At 34.0% G+C, this 18795-nt stretch overlaps 1 protein-coding gene across 8 annotated transcripts in view; it reads left to right on the top strand.

The window, feature by feature from the left end:
* The window catches only part of LOC105837251 (DNA excision repair protein ERCC-1-like), a 199889-nt gene that overhangs the window by 132156 nt on the left and 48938 nt on the right, over positions 1 to 18795 (top strand). Inside the window, exon 6 of one of the 8 annotated variants that reach the window (XM_036292866.1) lies at positions 7066 to 8652. The exons of the other annotated variants lie outside the window; for them this stretch is intronic. Within the exon in view, the coding sequence (XP_036148759.1) occupies positions 7066 to 7272 (207 nt within the window). The 3' untranslated portion in view covers positions 7273 to 8652. Of the gene's footprint in view, positions 1 to 7065; positions 8653 to 18795 lie in introns of those variants that run through there. 8 annotated transcript variants of the gene reach the window in all.

Here is an 18795-nt window from a genome sequence, read left to right as displayed (position 1 = left end):
GCTACAAAATGGCGGATAAGTTTTGATAAATGCTACATTAGCGTTATAATTGAAATTTAGTAGTAATTTTATTTTCAAAAGTTAAATGGATTCTTTTCATGTTATTTAATATATTTATAAGTTTGGTAATTCAAAATGGCGGCTTAAGATGGCGGATCGAAGTTATGAAAAATTTTGGGAGCGTCCCAGATGCGCATAGTAATAAACGGATACAGCAGGCTGAGTGAAACGGACACAGACCAAATGCGCACAGACCAAATGCGCACGGACCAGATGCACACGGACCAAATGCGCACGGACCAAATGTGCACAGTCGCAAACCTATGTGATGCAGAGAATGCTTTGCACACACACACACACACACACACACACACACGCACACACGCACACACACACACGGGGGTGCAAGGGGGGCTTTGCCGCCTCCCCCTCATGAGGGCAATTATCTATTACTAAAATAATAAATAATGCAACATGGAGACAATTACTCGTTACTAAAGTAATTCATTAAAAGATATTATGCATTACTTCGGTAATGTGAAAGAATATGTCATGCATTATTTCGGTAATGTGAAAAAATATGTCATGCATTACTTTGGAAATACAATATTCTCAGCAATTGTTTCTGTAATGGATGGTGGTAAATGAAATTAATCTATAAAGACTAAGGTTCTGATTGACTGATTCATTATTCATCGATGCCCAGTTCAGATCCTTAAACCCAAAAACATGAAATTTCGTGAGAATATTCGTTTAATGATGTAAGCACCATCTACAAAAAGATTTTTTATTATTCAATCCTTAAGGGGGTGAAAAGGAATTTACTGAAAGTTAACGGTCACACTGGATTAATTTAACCCCAGAAAAAATTATTAATTACTTGTAATCGTTTCCATATAAAAAACGAAGGGGAAGAAGGCATTTAAAGAAATAACCAACATCCACATTTGTCTATAAATGTTTATTAAATACTTATTAGATAAATATAGAATATAAATGTTTAATTAAATAATATTACAAATATTAACATGATATCGTATTGTTTAATATTGTAAAAAAAATAGTCATTTTTGTTGCAATTTGAAGAAACAAAAAACCATAAAGGTAAATATAATTTAATTCTAATAGTACAGAAAATTAATTAAAATAACAAACTAAAAAATGAATTGATTGTAATGTTCTTACAATTAAATTAATGTTTAATTAATGTTTAATTAATATTTAAATGAACGGAAAATGCACATAAATTATATTGTTACAAGCTTTAACTTAACTTCACAGGTATGTTAGTATGTGTTTACTATATATATGGGGTATTCTCCTAGATTTCTTTGGCATTTTTTTGGCATTTAAATCGTAGCAATATCGTAATACCGTATACCGTAGCGATGAACGGGTATGAATATGCAAATTTAAATATAAGTTTTTAAAAAATTGGCTTTTTGTAATACGCGCTGCTCGAAAGTTTTGTTCATCAGTCGATTATATTTCAGTACATTCATCATTGTAGCATAATAGAAATGCCGTTCCACAGGAGTCGATGACGGCAACGGCGTATTATATTTAAGAAAAATTTTTCGAATGAGTCAGTACTCATTTAACATTTCTAATTTTGAATTGGTACTTTTTAAGTATCGTATCACATCCACTTCGATATTTGCCTGATCAGAGGACGTTTTAAATTCAGAGATGATGCCGTCATCGTCTCCAAAATCAAAATCATCTTCATAGTTAATCACCAACGTATCTGAAGAATCTTTATTCTTTTCTTGTGAAACGGCTTGAGTAAAATAATCATACACAATTTTTTGCTCATTTTGTGGAAAGCATGGCAGCCAGCGTTCTTTGGGTGGGAAACCGCTGCAATTGATGCACAGTTATTTCTGTCTGTGAAATCAAAGATCTTTTCGAATATTCTTTCAACATTGTACATAATTGCTTCTACACACGGCTTGCATAGGCCAACTTTATTGTTTCTTAATAGGCCACTCATTTTATTTTTTAATGACACTGTTAGTAGAAGCACTCCATAGTGGCAGTTGTCGCTTTGCAAACGGTCAGTTGCTAATGCTAGATCTCTTGTACAAAGCACATCCCAGATAACACAAGGACATCCAGTGTTTGTTCAATGGATATCCGTTTCTGGACATTCGGACGTCCATTAAGAGTCCAAATAAGGTCCGTCGGACATTCGATGGACGTCCATACGATATACGTGTGGCACAACTTTGTACGTTCATAGAAAGTCCTTTAATGGACGTCCATGGGATATACGTTTGTCACAATTTCAGACATTCATAGAAAGTCCGAAATAAATCAAATTTTGGACCTATTATGGTTTGATTATTTCTTTTGGGCTTTTTTCAATTAAAGAGCTTGCTGCAATAGTGGGTTAATCCAAATTTTGTAAAAATTATCGATATAAAGCATGGACTGAGCATTTCCTGCAAAAAGCTCTTGAAAAGTGTCCGGCAGAAAGACAAAGAGGAGATATGGTCCGGGTCAATTTCTTTCTCTGTCTAGCGCCCATTATGCTACTGGTTAGACAGAGCCCTAATTTACACCGAGCACTTGGTACGCGTATCAAGTAGTGAATTTAAGCTGATCAGCCAATGATTAAACACATTCACTAGTTATTTATTATTTGATACGCGTACCAAGTGCTCGGTGTAAACTAGGTCAGAGACAGCGCTTGACTCAGACCAATTGCTGTATCCCTCTTTTGATCGGAAAAAGAAACGGAAAAAAAACGAAAAAGAAAAAAAGAACAAGAAACGAAAATAAAAAAACGAAACGATAAAAAACGAAAAAGAAACAATAATATATTATAACAAACATTTTAAAAAATACCAATAATTAATAATGTTAATAATAAATAAAAAAATAATACGTATTATTTCATATTACATATTTCATATTATATCTAAAAGTAGAACAATTAAAATAAACCTTTTGAAAATTAAAAATAATATAATTTATTATTATTTATAAATTAATGTTAATTAGAAATATTGTAAATAATATATATAATTTACAATATTTCTTTTAGATTACATAATAAAAATAATAAAGATAAATTATATAAAAGTAAGATCCAAGTGCGGACATAAATCAGATATCGAACATAGGACGTTCTGAATAGAACATCCGTTTTAATTCCAATAATGGATATCCTATGAATGTCCATTTTATGTCCATGGATATGCGGACCTGAATTGGACTTAAAATGGACGTTTTTGGAACATCCAGTGCTATTTGGGATATTCTTCCAAATACTCAAAATCTGTGTTTTGCAGCGGATTTTCCAACATGATGTCTGGATTGCTTAATAATTTTTCTTTAATCTGCAAAACTTGTGTGATGGCATCGTGAAATAAGTTCTAGCGAGTGACAATTGACTTCTTAAGAGCAATACCTAAATATGTTCTTAAAATTTCATTTGTTTTTGGTGAGCGTAAAGACTTCCACAGTGACGTGCATTTCTTAAGAACATTAAAATGAATCTTTTTCAATTGCCTCGAATGCTTGATTGCTCTTAAGAGGTCAGTCGTTACGATCAAATTAAGAGTATGGCTGGCACATCTAAGATGTGGTAATTTTATTTCGCATGTGCTGACAAACCCTTCCTCTAATTCCACGTCTTCCACGGCCTCTTCCGCAGAAATCGGATTATTATCTTCGCAGCTTTCACTTTCATTATTTACTGCGGATATTTCTCTCATTTATTCTTCTGTTAAAAAAATGCATTTGTTTAGTACTATATGAGCATCGTTTTTACTTGCAGTTAAAACTTATTATTGCATTTCAATTAGGTATTTGCGCGAAACAAATAACCACTAATTGAATTTTGAATTTAATTTATATAATTCATATGCGGACATGAGCAAAAAAATTGTATTATTAACGACTTTTCAAGAAATGAAGAATTTGTCGGCAAAAAAAAGAAAAATTGTGCAAGCTTGTATTTTATTTAATGCATAATTATTAGTATTTATTAATTTGGCTTCCTCATAGAGAAAGTTTAATGAACGAATTAACAAACATTAAAATGATGAGAAAGCAATGTGCAAATTTCTAATTTGCACTTTTTTTTTTTAATATTTATATAACTTTCACAAAAATGTTACGGGCTCCTTCCTTTTCTTAATCCCATCTTACGTCTTACGTCTTGTCCCTAATCTGTTTTTATGATTTTTTAAAGTTTATGTGTATCTTAAGGGCCATTCTACGATAGTCGCAAGTCGCCTGCAGTTGCTTCTTATGACAAACATTGAGCTTCATACGTAAAGCTCAATGTTTATTGGCGGTCGCAAAAGGCAACTGGCGACTTGCGACTATTGTAGAATGGCCTTAAGGGAATCCTGGAGTGCCTTTGAAATTTGATTGGAGTCGATAATGTAGAGTCATTCATGCACATCATTAATGAGATTTTATATGTATTTCTTGTATAGATTTAGAAATTCTTTTTCAGAATTAAAGTACACATATTAATATCAATCTATGAATTAAATTTTATATTGAGAACAAAAAAAAATTTTCTCATATTGCTTTACTTATCGACTTTTTACGCGTACATAACCTACATTTTCGTTTTTTCATTTTCCAATTTGCGGATTGCGAATCTTTTTTTCTAGGATTCTAATCTTATTTTTAATTGCAATATTATTCCTGATATTATTCCTGAGAGTTTTTTCTAGGGGGCGACGTGATTATTTTTTACATATAGCACAGGATATCTTATGGACATCCAGTTTAAGTCCAATTTGCGTCCGAACGTCCGTGGACGCAAAATGGACATTTAATGGACATCCGTTGTTGTACATTAAATGGATGTTCTTTTTCGGACATCTTATAGACATCAAATTTTTGTCCACGTTTGGACTTTAATTTTATGATTTTATATAAATTACAAACTTTATAAACTCTATATATGATATAATATATATATAAAATTATAAAAAAATATTAATACAGTGAAATATAGGTTTATATAAATAATATAATAAATATAACAATATAAGTAAATAAAATAAGTATAACAAAAATTAATTGTTTTTAATTACTTTATTATTAAAAATCCGATCCAAATTATAGGTACACAATTGTCAAAAAATGGTCCGTTATATGGACGTCTATGGGATGTCCGTTATGCACTGCATTGGACGTCCTAGGGGTATCCAAAGTTGTGCATAATGGACATCCCATGGACGTCCATAGGATATCCGACGAACGGTAACTGGACGTTTTATGGATGTCCGAATGTCCAGATGTGGACATCCATCGGACATCCTATGGACGTCCATGTGCTGTCTGGGTATAAACTGTACATTTTTTGTATAAAGCAAATATTGTCGTTAGATGACTAATAAATAATAATTTTTTTTATTTATCAGAAAAATTATACGTCGCCCTTTTTATTTTTGTGCGTACTTTAATCCTGTAAAAGGATTTTGCATTCTATTATTCTAATTCGGAAATCCAAGTTCCCCAAAAAATGTCGGTAACTCTGTCACTCCCGGATCCCCTTAATTACTCAACACCTTTATTACTCAAAAGTACTTAATGAAAAAAAATTTATTATAGTATTTTGAGAAACTCTCGAGAAAAGTTATAAGAATATGCAATGAAAATTAAGAGTTTTAATTTAAAAAAATTGCAATTTTTATTTTAAAAGATTTTCTAAATTCTTGAAATTTCTTAAAAATAAAGTGGGAGCCAAATCCTTACATCGATCATCGCCAAATTTCAATACCAAACGTTTTTTAATGATACTTTAGCGTTAAAAAAAAATCAGTCCGATATCTCAAAATGTGCGGAAGTTACAGCAAAAACGGATATTAAATCCGTACACACACACACACGCGCGCGCGCGTGCGCACATACACATTTTGTAAAAATCTCATTTTTCGTTTTAGAACATTCTAAAAAAAAGAAAACTGAAATAAACTTTTTTCCACGTAAACATCTTCCTCAATGAGGAAGCAAAAAGAAAAAGTTTGTATAAGTCTGAAAGTCGTTAATAATATATTATTAAATACGGAAATACGAAATATTATTATTCACGAATTATTAATTATATAATATTTGATTTATTACCATGTAAAAGCTAGGTTATAGTCGGAAACATCGATACCAAATTCTTTAAAGGCTTTAACAAAGTTAGAGCCATTATCAGTGACTGTCGCTCTTATATTTTCTGGTGTCAAACCGAAAGACGCATATATTTCACACAATTCATGTGCAATTGCATCAAACGAATGCGTTCCGGCAAATCTTCGGCATGCTATTGCTGCTGATTTTCTTTCCAGAGTATCTGGATGTATCTGAATGAAAGAAAATGACATTGTATAGTAAATAATTTTTTAAAAATATTAAAGTACTTGGTTTTTATTAACGTTACATAAAATAATTTTAGCCAGAATCCCATTTTATGGACAGAATTACTCACCCATGTCACAGTTACACCAAGGAACTGATGGCTTTCCGCTGTCCAAACGTCAGCGGTCGTGCAAACAAACCCACCCCTACCAATAATGTCCGTTATTTGTTTACGGGTAGCTGTAGAATTTTTGACGCATACCTCCTCTATTCGATTACTTAATCGATATCGGGATATATGCTGCAATTTCTTGTCCCCTTTTTTTATATTGAATTTTGCAAAATAATATTGTTCATTTAATCAAAATTAAATTTTATGTGTAGATGGTCAATACAGAATTGATATTTTTTCAGTTAATTTAATATAATTAATTTTGAATGTTTATGTTTAACGTCCGCCATATTGGATCCATCATTTTGAATTTTTAAATTTTGACTTCGAATTTTTCACCATGATTCAAAACATACGACAAGACCTAGCCAACATAATTGCTAGAAAAAATGAAAGGGTCAAAGAGTATGCTTGATAAAGATCTATATTTTGGTTCCTAATAGAAGTCTGTTAGAAACTGTTTTGGATTTAGCGTGATCGATTTCACGTGAAATAACTCTTATATAATTGATATATATTTATTTTATTTAACATATACTTCATAGTATATAATATATAATATATTTTGGTTACAGGTGATTAATGGTTTAACAACAGTAAGATCTGTCAACAAAACTGATGCAACAACTCTTTTAAGAACTTTTGGCACATTAGCTGACATTATAAAAGCACAATCAAATACTCTGGCCTTGTGTCCCGGATTTGGTGTGCACAAAGCTCAAAAGCTTTATAAAGTTTTACATGAATCTTTTCTACGCACACCAAATTATTATACAAATTAAATAGAATAATAAAATGTATCTATTAAATGTCTTACTATATAGTTATATTCTAAAGACTTCAGGACTTTTTGGGGAAAAATTTATTATTATCACATTAACCATATATCGATAAACCATCCGGGATTATTTAGAATTATCTGAAGATGGAAACTATTCTTTGAAACATATAGCTGCAATCTCCATTTTTAAGATATTAAAAACTTAGAATTCCAGTAACTTGAGATTATCTGTAGAATCTAAACAATTAATATAACAGAATCATTTAATAATCACCTTAACACTTTTATTTCGTTGACCTGACTGGCCAAGTTTATTGATCAGACTACGTTTCGACCTCTAATTCGGATCCTTTTCAAGTTAAATTATAATGATCTTACAACATTGTCACTGGAAAAAATACAAATTACAGTTTTTACAATGCAATTGTATCTTATGTCCTCAGAATACATTAATTCAAAAACTTAGCAGTTAATATAAATTTTCTACATGTACGTAAGAAATTCAAATAAATGTCCTGATAAGCTATTTTGTATAATCCGATGTGTCAATCAAAAACCGAAATTAGCAATCAGTTAATTTAACAATATAAAAGAGTGTAAAAGGTATAAAATGTCAAAAAATGTAAAAGGGTGTAAATTAAACCGTGCTTGACATGTAGAAAAACAAAACGTGAAGCTTACATGAATCCTTGTGCGTTGGTAATGGATATAGTCTGAGGAATTAACAATTAAGAATCATTTAAAATTTGAATCAGAAAATAAGATGTAAAAAAATAAAAGATACCACTGAAACAAAAGATTTCTGTACATCTTGTCAAGATGTTATACGTACTCACAATCAGTTAGCTATGCTAAAATAATATTTTATCAAAGCTTTACAAGGTTTTTTTAATTTTGACAACAATTTTATGACAAGTAATTGCTTTGTTTTGTAAAAGGTTCGAGTAAATTTATGACAAATTTGTTATGCAAGACTTAGACCGGTATTCATAGTCCGTTCTTATATTTAAGATTGTTTTATATTCAGACTTAAGGCGTGTTCTAGATTCATAATCAAAAAATGAGGTGAAGCTTAAGTAAAATCTCAAGACGTTACGTATCAAAGATGATCTTATTTCCGAATATCTTAATATAATTTATAAATATAACTTATTTCATATAAGGTTAACCTTAAGACTAGCTTATTAATTACGAATTCATAGTCATTTAAGATCATTACATTTGACATATATATTGGTAAATAAGACGATCTTTGTCGAGTCTTGTCGAAAAGTGACTTAAGATAGTCTTCTTTGTTTTATATGTAAAAACAATATCTTTGTAGAAATAAATTTTATTTTAGGAAGATAAGAAGATATAATAAATATCAATGTGCATGAAATTGAAGAAATCAATTCTGATAATGAAATTAATGTGCATACGCCAAAAAGATATATTAGAGATTAGATTAATCCATTTGAATTTTACAATAATAAAGAGTTTAAAAGACGATTTAGATTCAATAAAAATACTATACATGAAATTTTGCCAAAAATCGAAGAAGGACTTGTACGAATTAATAATCAAGGCCTTCCTATACCTCCAGTATTTCAATTACTTATTTGCCTACGATTTTTTGCCACAGCCAGTTTTCAGGTTATGTATAAAATGAAATCTGTATTATGTTATTTAATGTGCAGAATATATATTGAGTAAAATAATAATAACGACTTATAATTATTTTAAAGTTTAAAGTTTCTTTTTTTAATGTAATACTGTCAAAATAATGTAATATTGTAATATTTTTGCAGCAAGTTATTGGGGATACAATAATTGTCTTACAGCCAACTATATCTAGAATAATATTTCGAGTATCTTTTCTCTTAGCAAGAATCTTTAATCAGTTTGTAAAGGCAAGTTTGCCAGTTTGTAAATTAAAACTTTAATTTTGTTACAGTTACTTATTTTTGATAATAATCTAAGAAAAATATATATTTTATTATAGTTACAATATACTTTATAGAAGAACGCGTCAAATTGTTGAATGAATATTTGGAATCTGGAAACGCAGATTTCCGTATTTATTAAGAGGATTAAGCAACAAGTTAATTTGCTCAACTACAATTGTAGTCGCTTATGCTGTGCTACATAATCTTTTTTTAATTTTTAATGACGTATTACCAGAAGCAAAAGAAATACCCGAAAAGACAATGAAGTGGAAATGCCAGTTGAAGAACCACATTGGCAACTAAGGTTTAGCGAGGGTGCAGCACTAATTGAAAGATTGATTTAGATAATTTTTTCATGTTGAACATACTAAACAGAACATATTGTATTCAGTAATGTATAATTTATTCAGTAGTATATGTTTTACAATAATAAATATATTTAATATCACATAATGTGTATGTCGTGGTAACTTAAAATTAACTTATTAATGTAAAATCTGTAAGAAACAAACATATGTTAACATATTTTATTTTTATTTTATTTTTATATTTTGAAATTATTAAAACTTAATATTAACTTTTTTAAAATAAAAGAACGTTTAAATAAACTGTGTCGACGACTGCCAGTCAATGTTTTTGGCTCGACCGAACGAACGAAGCGATCGACGGATCGATGAAGTACTCACTCGGCTTTGTGGCTCCGTAGCGATTGGAGCAGGCGGTATTCTCTCGAAATATAGTTTAGTTTTCCATAACGACCGGAGCGAGCACGTTAGTCTCCGCGCGAGTGGAATGTAATGTTAATGAATAAAGTTATATATTAAGTTTAGAAACGAGTTCAAATAACCGTACATGGTCCTTCGAGCCGGATTTTTGTCTATTGTGTTACAATTGTGCGTGATACTTGCGTGACAAGGAGCGTCGCGCAGAACATTTGAGAGGTGATAGAACGGCAAGTAGAGCGATCGGATCTTTTTGAGACAAATCGAGAAGTACAAATCGAGCATCCGTCATGAGTGAAGAACAATGCAAGGAACTACGAAAGAGGAGACGATATATAAAGGCCAAGCAAACAAATATCGTGAAATTCGCGGAGAGAGTGCTCCATAAGCAAATATCTCCAGAATTTGAAACATTGACGATTCACGCCGACAAGCTGGAGAAAATTCACAAAGAATTCGAAGAGATTCAGCAACAATTATTGGTCGCTGTTGAGGAAGAAGAGTTTCCAGCGGAGGATCAGCGAGAGGACGACGAGTTCGAGGCCCGGTATATCGATCTCAAGGCATTTTTGACAAAAAAGATTGCAGTTCTAAGGCCGACTACAAGCACGGCGACAGGCGCTAGCGATGCGATGGTGCAGGTGCTGGAGCAGCAGACCGAATTGTTGAGGAGCTTAGGATCTTCAAGCACATCGCGGGGAACATTCAACATAGAACACAAGGTCAAACTGCCGACGATAAAACTTTCAAGTTTTTCGGGCGAAATGCACAATTGGAAGCGATTTTCCGACTCCTTCACAACATTAATTCACAATAGTGATTTATCACCATTGGAAAAGCACCAATATCTAATCGGAGCGCCGCAAGGGTCGTGGTCCATCGAGATTTCAGCTGAGAATTATGAGATAGCATGGACGCTGCTGAAAAGCCGTTATGAGGACCGGAAAGCGTTGAGACGACGACACATACAATGTTTGTTTGACGCACTGAAGGTCGAACGGGAGTCGGCCGCGGTAATCCAGGAATTGATCGATATATTCCGAAAACATTTACGAATCGTAAAGTCAAGAGATTCGGACGCTGAACCCTGGGGTAATGCCCTCATTATTTTTATGATCGAGGAGAGGCTGGACAAAGCCACACATCGTTATTGGGAGGAGACCACGAAAGAAAAACAAGAAATAACCATTGATACGTTGTTTAAATTTTTGCAGCGGCGAGTGCAGATGCTCGAACGGTTAAATAAGTCGAGTCATGGTCAGTCGACTTCCGAGGAATTTAAGGATAGCAGAAGAAAAGCCGGAAGGAGCGGCGCCGCGGGTAATGCCAAGGCCTTTCGCGGCCGATTGTACGAGTTCGACAGGACAACTCAAGGCTAATTCGACAAATGCAGCAATTAGCCTGGCTACGGTTCGGGACGATGCTATGTATGTAAAGGAGCGCATCTCATATTCATGCGATAAATTTGTAAATTTGACCGCGCGAGAACGAATCGACCTCATAAAGAAATTAAAACTGCTTTAATTGCTTAAGAAATGATCATTTGGTCGGTAACTGTAAGGCGAGTTCTTGTAGAACATGCGGTAGGCGGCACAATACATTGTGTCACGTGGATGAGAATATTCTATTGTGCAGCGATCCGCGAATTCCGAATCAAAATCTGTTAGCAGCGAGAATAGTCAAAGCGAAAGATCGAGCGTGAATCTGTCTGTGCACCATGCGTCGGGCGGCACGCGTCAGAGTCAGATTTTAATGGCGACCGCCATAGTAAATGCTACGGGCTCTAGCGGAATGCGGCAATCGGTTTGCGTTTTACTCGATAGTGCTAGTGAGGCACATTTCATAACTGCGGCAGCTTGTTCAAGGCTAAATGTAAACCTTGAGAACATTCAAGAGGCAATCACGGGAATAAACAATTTAACATACAAGGTAACAAAGGGCTGTCGAATCATAGTCGAGTCACGTGTAACGGACTATCAATTATTTGTTTTTTGATCGTACCACAAATCACACGAAATGTGCCTGCTGTCGCGGTTGACACAAGGAATCTCGCGGTGGCAAATAATTTGAAGCTAGCCGACAATACATATTTCCGTCCGAGTCAGGTGGATATGCTGATCGGAGAAGAATTCTTTTTAAATCTATTGGAACCTCAAAAAATCGAGCTTGGCGCGAGCTTGCCATCACTGCATAACACGAGACTCGGCTGGATCATTTCGGGTCCGGCTCCGGTACAATATGTCGCAAGTAATGGAGTAAATCTCCACGTGTCTAAGCGCGCAATTGTCATTGGACAGATCGATAGTCAGGTTTTGGGAGATCGAAGATTGTTCGAGTCGCGACACGGTGTGGACCGAAGAGAAACAAGCGTGCGAGAAGTTTTTTGAGGAGACCCATGCTCGAGATAGAGATGGTAGATTTATTGTTCAATTACCCTTTCGTAAAAACAAGCGTAAACTTGGTGAATCGCGATCTATTGCCGAAAGGTGGCTAATATATTTAGAGCGAAAATTAAGGAGTAACACATCGTTTAGACAATCATACATTAGATTTATGCGAGAGTACATTGACCTAAAGCACATGACGGTTGCCTCGCCGATATCAACAATGAGTTCGCATGTTGTTTATTTGCCTCACCACGGAGTATGTCGAGATTCTGACAAGAAAATACGTGTTGTATTCGATGCTTCCTGTAAAACGAAATCAGGCGTATCGTTAAACGATACGTTGATGGTCGGAGCGATTTTGCAAGATTCTTTAATCAAAATAATATTACGATTTCAGGTACACCCTATAGTAATAACAGCTGATTTGAAAAAAATGTAGACAGATTCTCGTTCATGATCACGATCGGGATTATCAATGAATTTTGTGGCGATTTTCAGCAGATGATCCAATACAGGAGTATCATTTAAACATCGTTACGTATGGTCAATCGTGCGCGCCATTTTTAGCGATAAGAAGCGTGCGGCAATTAGCGAGCGAGAACGCGGCGCGATATCCGCTAGTGGCACAGGCGTTGCTGCAGGATTTATATGTAGACGATGTGTTAACAGGCGTGAACGACATCGCGGAAGCGAAATGTTTGACAGCAGAAATGGTTGCATTGATAAAGTTAGCAATTTGAATTACACAAGTGGCGATCGAGTAGAGCTAAAGAATTGTTCGATGCAAACGGTGAGGTTGCCGAGTTCCAGACAATAACGGATGAGCGGGACAATGATAAAACTGGACATTTGATGGGCGCCTTAGACTGACAATTTTTATTTTAAATCGACTGCCATGCCTGATGCACGAACTAACCCAGATAGCAAGGTGACGTCTAATTGACGGCATTTATTGGTCATTTTATGACGAACCAGACGTCATAATGTCGAGATAAAATGACGTCTAAATGTCGTAAAACTGACGTACATTTGTCTCATCTTAACTACGTCATATATTGACGTCAAAAATACGTCATTATTTTCATATTATTGACGTCATTTTCAAGAAGCTAGTATCGTACATTTGACGGTATTTTATTGTTATTTTTATGACAAAACATAGGTTTTTAGATTACATTTAATAAAGACGACATTTTAACGTCATTTTTATGACTATCCCAGGTAGTAAAAGCCATTATTTTGACGTTTTAGAAAATATTTCGGGTACATGTCCTATATAATATCCTTTTCATAATGCAGTACTTGCATTATGAAAATATCGAAATAACATAATTATAATGTAAAAAAAAAATCTACGTTATTTCTCAACAAGCATCACGACCCACTACACCATAGTCACATTTGGAATTGCCTAACTTCCGCGGTCACCCATCCAACTCTGAACCGCCGTCGACGTTGCTTGACTTCGAAGATCGTACGCTACCTAGCCCTTTGTGATGATCCATGAACACTTGATGATCATGAATACATATTTGTTATAGATCAGTTCAATAGATGCGAGAAACATGAAACTTGTAGTTAACTAATATTTTTATAAATAAATATAAATTTACAGTTTTTTTCCTGATTTTTACATATGCAAAATAATATGTGGAATAACTTATAGAAATATGTTTTTGCTTTGTTCTTTTGATAAAGCTAAATTATACCTCAGACAAAATGCAATATTTATAAAATATTGATAAAATATTTATAATATTTATTTAAATATTTTATAAATATTTATCCAAATATTTTATAAATATTTTTGTGGTCTTAGATTTGACAAATCATAAAGATTTATCATAAATATTATAAAAATATTTATGAAATATTTATAAATATATTTACAAAATATTACTTATACAAATCTTTATCTTTTATTTACCATAAATATTATATAAAATATTTAATCTATATTTTAATATGTTGAATAAAGATTTTTTTCTTCGTATATATAAAATATGTATAAAATATTTTTATAATATTTTGAAAAAATAAATATTAATAAATATTAATAAATATTAATAAATATTTATCATAAATATTATGTGCTACCTGGGATGATTCTAAAATATTGATAGTATTAATTATATAAAATATTATATTAATTTTAATAATGTTGTTTATTAATCAATCTTTAAATAATGATTAATAGTTATAGGTAGCAAGGTGTCGTCCACTAGACCTCAATAATTTGTCATTTGAGGTTAAATCGTCAATTATTACAAAGAATTATAGTTAACGTCAGTAATTAGTCACTAATAAAATCTTATTAATACGTCGTAAAATGATCAATTAACTGACGTTATTAATTAGTCAAGAATATGACGTCGGAAATACGTTGTAGGATGGATAAATGACTAACGTAATTAATAGGTCAAAAAATGACGTTACTATTACGTCTTAATTTGGTAACATGACGTCTGCGACCTTAAATGACGAATTATTGACGTCGTATTAACGTCACCTTGCTACCTGGGAAGCGACAATTATTATCATTTATTTCAAAGTTATTTGATCTATTAGGACTGGCGAGCCCGCTGGTGATCAAAGCAAAATTTATTATGCAAAGTACGTGGCAGTTAAGTCTTGAGTGGGAGAACGAGTTATCAATCGATTTGCAGAAGGCATGGTTCGATTACATGGAAGAATTGACAAGGTTCTGGTATTTGGTGGTAAGAGTGCCGAGGCGAGTGGTGGGAGTCGCGAGTCCGGTGCGCGTCAATTTACACGCGTTCTGCGATGCCTCCGAGCGAGCATACGGCGCGTGCGCATATGTACAGGCGATAGATGAAGCAAACCCAGTCGTCTCAAGATTGCTGTGCACAAAATCGCGTGTGGCTCCGGTGAAAAAATTGACAATTCCGCGACTCGAGTTATGTGGAGCGGTAATACTGGTCGATTTAATTCAATTAATTTTGGATTCTTTACCGATTACGTTTCATGGCGTATACGCGTGGAGCGATTCGACGATTGTCCTTGCCTGGATAGCAGGAGACGCGGATCGACAAAAGACGTTTGTGGCTAACAGAGTTACTAAAATACAGGCGATTTTGTCGGCCGATCATTAGAGACACGTAGCAAGCAAAGAAAATCCAGCTGACTTGATTTCTCGTGGCGCCGGTTGTAATAATCCGGACACAAGTTTATTGTGGTGGTTGGGCCCGCCGTGGCTTTCGGAGATTGCGGCACGTTGGCAGTATCGTCCTCGATTTCCGGAACCATCCGATCAAAAATTAGAAATTATTGAATCCGAGCGTAAAGGAGAAATACAGGTATGCGTGAATTAGGCAACATTTAGCTCTATAATAGATGAAATTTTGAATAGGTTCTCGTCATTGATAAAAATCGAGAGAATAATAGCATGGTGTTGTCGATTTATATCAAACGCAAGATGCGGGACAATTGATCGAAACTATGCGAGTATATCGGTGGAGGAATTAAAGTCGGCGCGTTTAAAATTAGTCAAACATTGTCAAGGTCAATTTTTGAGAGGGAAATGCGTTGCTTGTCTGGGAACTGGGGCCTCGAGACGGGAAGCGCGTTAGCAAGTATGAGCTTATTTATGGAGACGGAGTTCTCAGGGTGGGCGGCAGATTGCAAAAAGCTATGATGAACTACAATAAAAAGCATCCCATTCTATTGCCCGCGATAAGTCGATTCACGATTTTGTTGCTGGAGCGGGAGCATCGGAGGATGCTGCACGCGGGTCCGCAAGGGCTGCTCTTTTCGGGAGCAATACTGGCCTCTAAACGGGCGCAACTTGGCTCGCAGGGTGGTTCGCGAGTGTACAACTTGTTTTAGAGTCAACCCTAAACCATTAAGTCAAATTATGGAGTCATTACCGTCGGACAGGGTGGTTTGTCGACGAGAGTTCACCGTGATAGGCGTAGATTATGGCGGGCCCACTTACCACGTTAGTGAGCAGAGGGCGAGGACAAAAAACCAACAAATCATATATTGCCGTGTTTATATGCTTCTCAACGAAGGCGGTTTACTTGAAAGCGATAGGCGATTTAACTACGAATGCGTTTATCGGTGCGTTGCGTCGATTTGTAAGAAGGCGAGGTCATCCGCAAAAAATATATAACGATAATGCGACGAATTTCGTGGGCGCGAGAAGAGAGCTGGGCGAATTATGTAAGGCGATTAGAGGCGAAATGTGTGAGTCGGTAAATGAATATTGCACGCAGTGGCGTAGCAAGAAAAAATGTCGCTCGGGGGAATTTTCAAAAATGCCGCCTTTGGACAGAAAAAGAATTCAAAATTGTTGAGTTTTATTTTGTAATATATTTGCATGTTTATAATAAAATTGTAGATCATAAATATTGTTCTCTTGCAGTTACATATTAATTTTACGACATTTCCTTTCTGCGAATTCATTTACAATCTCGTCATAATTAATAGAACAAGATATGTCGCGCTATATACTTAAAATCGCCAAGTTTGTTAGACGTCCTTGTGTCATTGTCGATCGTAAGTAATTTTTAATTATTTTTAATTTGCTAAAACTCCTCTCACAACTTACTACAGTTACAGGGAAAGTTAAAAAAAGTCTATATGCATTACTTAAATTAGGGTATACATTTTGCAAATTTAATTTGAAAAATTCCTTTAAAATTAAAATTATTGTACTTTATTATTATTATTTTTATTAAGATTATTCATAATTTCTGGTATAAGATATTTGTAAGACAGCAATTCACTTACTAATTCATCTGCGTCGAAATCTTTGAGGAATTCTTTAACGAGAGTAATTGATTTCTGAGTGATGTCGTCGTCCGTCATTGTTAAAATTTTGTCACTTAAAATATTGAACATATCCATTATGCCCGTGGTCGCAAGAAAACGATCGTGCAGTTCCATTAATAGTCTATCGCATATCAAAAACATTTGTTGTTGAATCTTACGTTCTTTATCAAGAGTTTCATTAGAAGCTAATTCGCCACTTAATTGTTTTTTTTTTCTCAAACGGACTTCTTTAAATTTGGGATCGAATCGCAATGTACACATATAGATGCTGCTTTTTGTTTTATTGACTCAATTCCACGATTACGAATTGATGAAATTGCGTTCTTCAATGAATTCGTTACTTTTAATACGTCACTTTGTGTCAATTCTATACTTTGCAAAGATTTATTACATCGATGAATGTGATTTAATATAGATTCCCAAAGTACTAAATTAAACACGAACTCAAAATCCAGCAATTTCAGCAATCCCCTCGCAGTAGACATACCATCTCCGTACGATTTATCCATTGAAATCTTGTTCAATGCATTGAGAACATTTCCAAATTCGGTTAGTAAGGAATTTACTGCATTATACTTTGAAGCCCATCTTGTATCAGAATGCGTTTTTAAAGTCAGTTTATGTTTATATTTACTTGTCAATAAATCCCAGCGCGTTGTTGATGCAGAAAAGAAGACGTAAATCTGCTGCACGATACCGAAAAAGTTTACCATTTCTACTAAAACACTTGCAGCATGAACACCAACCAAATTCAATTTATGAGCAGCACACGGCATAAATTTAGCAGACTTTTCAATACTTAAAATATGACTTTGGACACCTTTATATTTACCGACCATATTTGCCCCATTATCATAGGCCTGACTGCGGCAGTTTTCTATTTCTAGACTGTCGTGTTTTAATTTTTCTAATATAACTTGCGCCAAACCCTCTCCTGTTTTGTCTACAGTATCAATAAAATCAATAAAACTTTCGCGAATATTACATTCCTTATCAACATATCTAATAACTTGAGACATCTGTTCTACATGGGAGATGTCTGGGGTGCAGTCAAAGATTATGGTAAAATATTTTGCTTCTTTTATATCACTGATAATTTTTTCACGAACGTGCTCTCCCAGCAAATGAATAAATTCGTTCTGTATTTGTGGTGAAAGATAAGTAACGCGTCTATTGTTTGAAAGATGTTCCGCAAGAATTTTATCGTGTCGACTAATAAGTTCTATAAGATTTAAAAAAATACCGCAGTCTTTTTCTCCCAGTTGTCCATGTCCTCTCAGAGCGATATTATTTTGAGCACAGAATAAAACAGTTTCAACAATAACTTTTAAAACATGACGCCATTTTTCTTTCTCGGTCAATATTGTTGTTGCAAGTCTCGGTCTATGGATGCTGACATTTTTAAATCACTTTTCAGCTTTTGCCATTTCAAATAGTTCGTTCGATGAGCCGGTTTGTTTTTATGCTCAAAAATTTTTAGATTTAATTTCTTTCAATTAAAGAAGCCTTTTTCAGGTTTACTAAATTTTGACAATTGATCAGTTTCAAATAGTAAGCAAGGAAAGCAATACAAACATTGTCTTTTTTTACAATAGATGAGCCATGTACGCGACATTTTTTCACCGTTTTTCTTGTTTTTGTCGAACCAGCCAGGATTAAATTTTACTATTGTGTCGTTGCCACAATCTCGTGC

This window comes from Monomorium pharaonis, chromosome 1, assembly GCF_013373865.1.
Source record: "Monomorium pharaonis isolate MP-MQ-018 chromosome 1, ASM1337386v2, whole genome shotgun sequence".
NCBI lineage: Eukaryota > Metazoa > Arthropoda > Insecta > Hymenoptera > Formicidae > Monomorium > Monomorium pharaonis.
This window is presented reverse-complemented; position numbering and strand designations above follow the sequence as displayed.